The sequence below is a fragment of the Onychostoma macrolepis genome, chromosome 16, assembly GCF_012432095.1.
Source record: "Onychostoma macrolepis isolate SWU-2019 chromosome 16, ASM1243209v1, whole genome shotgun sequence".
In the NCBI taxonomy this organism is placed as follows: domain Eukaryota; kingdom Metazoa; phylum Chordata; class Actinopteri; order Cypriniformes; family Cyprinidae; genus Onychostoma; species Onychostoma macrolepis.
Window position 1 is genome coordinate 17,684,938 of NC_081170.1, and position 5,927 is coordinate 17,690,864.

The following is a 5,927-nucleotide window of genomic DNA, read 5'->3' on the forward strand; positions in this document are numbered from 1 at the left end:
CAAGTCATCAAGACCAGAGAAACAGCTGCGTGTGTGTCTCTGTGCGTGTGTGTTCTCATGTACGTGTATGTGCCTCATGCAGCATTAATGGATTTTATCAAAGTGAATTAGGCATGAAGGATAGAAAAGCTGAGATATCCCAGTGGACTGCGCATCAATGGAAAAACAGAGAAATGTAAAACACTCGCTCAACACCTGAGAGCAGAAAATTAGCCTGGAGACACTCCTCCAGATAAAGAACCCATTAAAGAAAGGACACATTAACATAATTTTTCCTAGGTTGTTATTTATATATTTTCCAGGTGTGAAGAGAACATTTATAAGATTTTATGAGTTTTATTTATAAGATCACGTAGAACTGCAGTTAAGTCTCAGAGAAAGAGCAAGGTCGAAGACAGAGAGAAGGGGGAAAGAAGTGTGTAAGAACAGATCTGTGAGATTCTCACAATGCAACATCCATCTGAAGTGCTCATATTGAATTTGGAAATATGAAGGACTGTGACTACATCTAAATATAAGACTATCAGTCTACAGTGGCCACAAGAAGTATTTAGATGCTTAAACCACACTTAATAATGTATGAATGTTATTGCATTAAATATAAAATGTCAACACAATCACATTTATTTTAAAGGAATATAGTGCAAACACTGCTTGAAGCAAAACAGTTTTAGAGGTTTTTTGTTTTTTTGTGTGTGTCTGTATCTGTCACACTGTTCTACTGTACGTTTGACAATTAAGAGTGAATAGTTAGACATGCTGTGGTTGTCAAACATTAGACTGTCTTATTGTGCTATAGGGCACCTGTTTGAACCCTGGGGGAACCTTAAGAACCATAATCCACTGCTATGGCAGTCATCGCCTGCTGTGTGTTGTCCTCTTCTTTAGATGCATCACTGAGCTCTGGAATCAGACACAGAGCAGCCATTAAAGAGTTTTAAGCATCTGGGCAGAATGTGAGGTTAAGTGAGTAATAAATGTTACATGGACTGTTTTCAAACTTCAAGTGTGTTTTAGAGACAAAGTTGTACCCAGAATTTTTATCTAAATCAGAAAACCTCACTTTAGGAATGTCCTCATTTGTGAAAATGGTATAAAAATGAAGCAAGTAAAGCAAAAAAATAAATAAAAGGTAAAAATGCAGAAAGTTTTCAGGTAGGGTTTGGGAATGGGTAAGGATTAGATTATAGTATTTATAGCTAGCTGTTTGTGTGTGTGTGTGTGTGTGTGTGTGTGTGTGTGTTTTGGAAATGTAAAAACACTATAAAAATAAAGTTATTTTTAATGTGAAAATGCAGAAAGTTTTCTGATTAAGGTTTAGGCTTGACATTGTGAATGCTGAGAAACAGAAGTCTGTTTTAATTTTTATATTTGTATATTTATTATCTTTACCAGCAGTTTGTATACTGAAGAAAAAAATAGGCATCACTGGTATTTTTTCTGCCTTTTTATACTATAAGAAAGGCAGGCGGTGGTTTGCTAACAAGATGGTCAGTAACATTAGTTAATAATTAAATGTCACAGTTGCACAATTTTATAAGAGTACATTCATGTTTGTTTTTCTTATCAGGTTTAATCAATGCGTTTAAAACTCGCTTGGGTCCAAACAAACTTTGGAATCTATTATTAAACACATTTAAGTTTTTTATAGAACGCTTTAAATGTGCTTGTGATATTGCTAATATAGGTTTTAAATATCATTTTAATCATGAATATAAACAAAAGAATTGGATTAATAACACGGTTGTGTTTTGATATCATAATTGTGATAATGGCACTGACAGGAGGTCTGAAATCAATCAACTCTTAGTAGGCATGGCAGTTTATTGTGTTTTCGAGGTGGCAGGTGGCTGATTGTTGGTTTGAATCCCTGTCAAAACTCTTTTCGTCTGAATTCAGCTGTTGCCCTGGAGCAAAGTACACTGCCTGCTGTGTGCCAAGGCCGACCTCTTTCTCTTTGTTTGTGCAAACCTGATGATTATAAATATTTAAACCTAAAAAAAATCAGTGTATGGAGAGCATGACTACAAGGTTCCAGCGTTTCATATGACATAATTATTCACCCTCATGTTATTCCAAACTGTTGTTTTTCTGTTCTGGAACCTGCACAGGTTTATGTCCAAGATTTTACTGTAGTATTGTGTAGGCTTTACGTCTTCAAAACAGGAAATTCTAAACTATTGTATGCTGATAATTCGTCACAAAAATATTAAGCAGCACAACTTTAATTTATTGATAATAAGAAATGAAGCAACATATTAGGAAGATATCTGAAGGATCATGGGACACTGAAATGAGTCTTCAGAATTCTCAGAAGTCGCTAAAACTTTAAAACAATTCTTATTTTGAAACTTTTGAACGATACTCTATACACCGAATATCTTATATAAAATATCTCATAATGTTCTGTAATGTAACCATAAATATATAAATAAAAATAATTCTCAGTCTTGAATATCCTTTTTTTGTTCACAGATATGTGGATGATTACATAAGGAACGTTTTGCTGTTTCATTTCCAGCGTAGTTAATGGTTGAAAAAGCTAATCTGATGTTGAAATAATTATTTGTAATAGCTTATCAGTTTCAACAACGTCTGATGCCAGATGCCAGATGACTGATGTATAGATTTATTTCGTGTGATTTTTACATCTACCATTTATTAAACCAAGAACATCAGCTCATGATACTAAAAGGTCATTTCATTCAAAAAGCTCATTAAACTGAAATTCCTCAATTATATTCAGTCATGACAAATTGTACTTATTAACTGATTAACCAGTCTCCTCATCAGAGAGAGAGAGAGCGAGAGAGAGAGAGAGAGAGAGAGAGATTGTTTGTATTCAGTCAAAAGACCTAGTGTAAACAGTTGCTAATATCCGTTTTGATCCCGCTAAAAAGGCTTATATTTGCAGATACCATGGAAATGAATCCAATTACAAGTAATTCTTCATGGAAGTGTTAAAACTTGCATATTTTGTAGCACTTAAGCTATTATTGGTACTTAGAGTTTCCATATTTTAGATCTGTTTGGTATCGCTTATGTAATGGCTCAAAAACAACTTCATTTTCTACAAATGTGGAGTTTTATTGCAATTTGCTAATGCTCGTGGACATAGAACCACTAAAAGTTGATATAATACAAAGATTTCTGTAATCTATACAGAGAAACTACAATGAAACAGTCGATGATTCTGTTTTAACCTGGACGTACGATAGAGGGCGCCAGGTAACAGTCAGCAGCAAAGGTTCTCCGATCTTCATCCAAAAACAGATTGTGGTTGAGCATTATATTTGATTTTACCCCAGAACTTCACATCATATTTATCCACTGATGTGTGTCAGGGTGCTATGTGCTTGTGCAGTATTTTTGACAGGGCAAAGGTAACAGGCCATTGGAGCCAAGAGTTCAACAGTCATGTTTTCACCTCAGTGCCGTTTTCTTCTGGGGTTCATTGTAGTTCCAGGGTGGTGATAGACTCAAGACCAGAAAGCGGTGGAGTTCTGTTGAGGTGTGACACTATGTGATTTAAGAGCTTTCTTGAGGGTACAAAATGTGGTATAGCTGGTCGTTGAAGATGCCGGCGTAGGTGCTGACAGCACGAACTGTGTCTTCATACAGGTTCCTTGATGAGGGAGGAAAGACAAAATGGATCGTGAGTCTTCATTTTCAGGGTGTCATGACCTTAAATCACCCTCAGGCCATCAAAGATGTAGATGAGTTTGTTTCTTTATTGGAACAGATGTAGAGAAATTTAGCATTACATCACTTGCTCACCGATTGATCCTCTGTAGTGAATGGGTGCCGTCAGAATGAGAGTCCAAACAGCTGATAAAAACATCAAAACAATCCACAAATAATCAAAACTACTCCATTCCATCAATAACATCTTGTGTGGTGAAAAGCTGTTTTGGCCAAAAAAAGTCCATAATCCATAATATCGCTTCTTCCAGTGAAAAAGTCCATCACCTGTTGTCCTCTCATTTTAAAATTCACCAACATACTTGTTTAGAACTGTTTTTCCTCAAATAGTGCTTGATCTGTCAATATTTCTCTTCTGATTCAGAGGAAATTACTTTTTCACTGAAGAAAGCAATATAATGGATGGTTGATTCTTATTTTAACCAGAAGCAACAGGTTGAAGTTAAAAATGCCTTGATGTTTACTTCTTACAAACGCATAGCTTTTCACTTCACAAGACATTAATTGATGGACCAGAGTCATGACAGTTACTTGTGGATTATTATGATGTTTTTATCAGCTTTTTGGACTCTGACGGTGCCCATTCACTGCAGATGATCCATTGATGAGCAAGTGATATAATGCTAAATAATTTCTCAGATGAATAAATAAACTCTATATCTATCTTGGATGGCCGGAGGGTGAGTACATTGTCAGTAAATTTTCCGATAAAACTAATCATTGCATATGTATTGTAATGGAAAGCCACACGTGTTCCAGTGTGTAAAAGCACAGAAGGGAATGTGTGTAAGTACGGACTAGGGTAATGTATAAAATTAGATTTACTTGGCTTTCTCGTTCAGCTTGTAGCCCTTGATGGTCTCAACATAACCGCTGGCAGTGTCAACACTCTGGTCGTAGTAGGACTTAATTGTGTCCACCACAGTGGAAATGGTTCCTTTTTCCTCCTCAACTTGCCTGGGCACACGGAAGCTCTCCGTTCCTGCAGGGGGCAATTTTCAGGGAGTGCGATGACTTTTAAAAAAATCATTCTTTATTTTCATGTTTCATTGTCATTAGCAGCAAAGCAGATTTAATAATAATCCAAATTGAGTATGTTTATGAATGTGTCTGTCTGTACGTACCCAGAGCAAGGAAAGCAATGACAGCTGTGATAACCAGTAGCTTGTTCATAATGACAGGTATCTCTGAGGGATTTAGTAAAGCACTGGTCAGATCACAGCAGAACAAGTGAGAGAGTATAAATGTGACCACAAGAGGGCATTATTTTATTTTTAGTGCATGCAGTCACTTAGTAAGTCATTGATAGGCTATTAAAAGCATACTGTATATGCTGTTACACCAGATCATCCTTTTACTGATGAAGCACTTTTAGTGGCATTAAAACAATTTCATATTTGTTTATTTAATCGATTATTAGTTTTCTTTGTTTTTCTAAGACAGTATCCATTTGCTCATATAATAAAGGTTGTGAAAAAATCATAATTTTTAAGAAATCTGCATGTATTTTATCTATTATATTTGCAATAACATTGAAGCTTTTTACAAAACATACTAAATGCTGCAATATTATGTATACAGACTTACGTCATGTGCATTTTAGGAATTAATCAGGTTTATGTATAGGTGCTAAACAGTCAAAAATCATAGAATCTGTCATAATATCCAAACATTTTTATAATGCCTTTAATACAAGAGGGAAAATATGGTTGTACTCACAGTTTCTCCTCTGAGGAAAGTGTGTCAGACAGGTTAGTGGCAAAAACTCTTTGGCCTATCTTATATATGGGTACAGATTTATTGACTTGATAACTCAAGTGCCAAAGTGCAACCGTCTCAGATAAATGTTATGTGAGTGTGTGTGTGTGTGTTGATGTGGGGCTGTGCTTTTTGCTAATGCTTGTTGTAAGATAAGCGACTAAAATGAGATTACCTGTTAAAAAGATATGGCTCTTCACATAAATAGACATACTGATTGATCACATTAAACAAGCTCGCTGACTTTGATCAACAGTCTGACATTTAAGATGAAGTAAAACTCATATCTGAGCTCTTAATATGATAACACACTTGTTATAGCGTCTTTTATATTCTGTTCTCCATCCACCAGCAGACAGATAAATGCTCAGATGCTCTTGTCTTACGTAATTGAACTTCAACACGTTTCCAAATAAAGTCCTAAGTCTGTTTCACCAAATACACGTCAGCCTGTTGAGGCTACTTCA

The 5,927-nt window shown here is 35.6% G+C and overlaps 1 protein-coding gene across 1 annotated transcript; it reads right to left on the reverse strand.

Annotated features, from left to right (window-relative positions):
• Positions 1-2,703: 2,703 nt before the first annotated feature.
• apoc2 (apolipoprotein C-II) lies at positions 2,704-5,509 on the reverse strand. The gene is made up of 4 exons (XM_058747287.1): positions 5,422-5,509; positions 4,827-4,889; positions 4,528-4,684; positions 2,704-3,625 (listed from the first exon to the last, which is right to left on the reverse strand). The coding sequence occupies exons 2-4, from the start codon at positions 4,873-4,875 to the stop codon at positions 3,529-3,531; spliced, it is 303 nt and encodes a 100-aa protein (XP_058603270.1). The 5' UTR covers positions 4,876-4,889; positions 5,422-5,509; the 3' UTR covers positions 2,704-3,528.
• Positions 5,510-5,927: the final 418 nt, after the last annotated feature.

Bases quoted from the DNA above. Each gene is read 5' to 3' on its own strand.
- apoc2 (XM_058747287.1), bottom strand. From the start codon at position 4,875: ATGAACAAGCTACTGGTTATCACAGCTGTCATTGCTTTCCTTGCTCTG. The intron at 4,685-4,826 runs GTACGTACAGAC...TGCCCCCTGCAG, and splicing joins CATTGCTTTCCTTGCTCTGG to GAACGGAGAGCTTCCGTGTG. The intron at 3,626-4,527 runs GTAAATCTAATT...TCCCTCATCAAG, and splicing joins AAGCTGAACGAGAAAGCCAA to GAACCTGTATGAAGACACAG.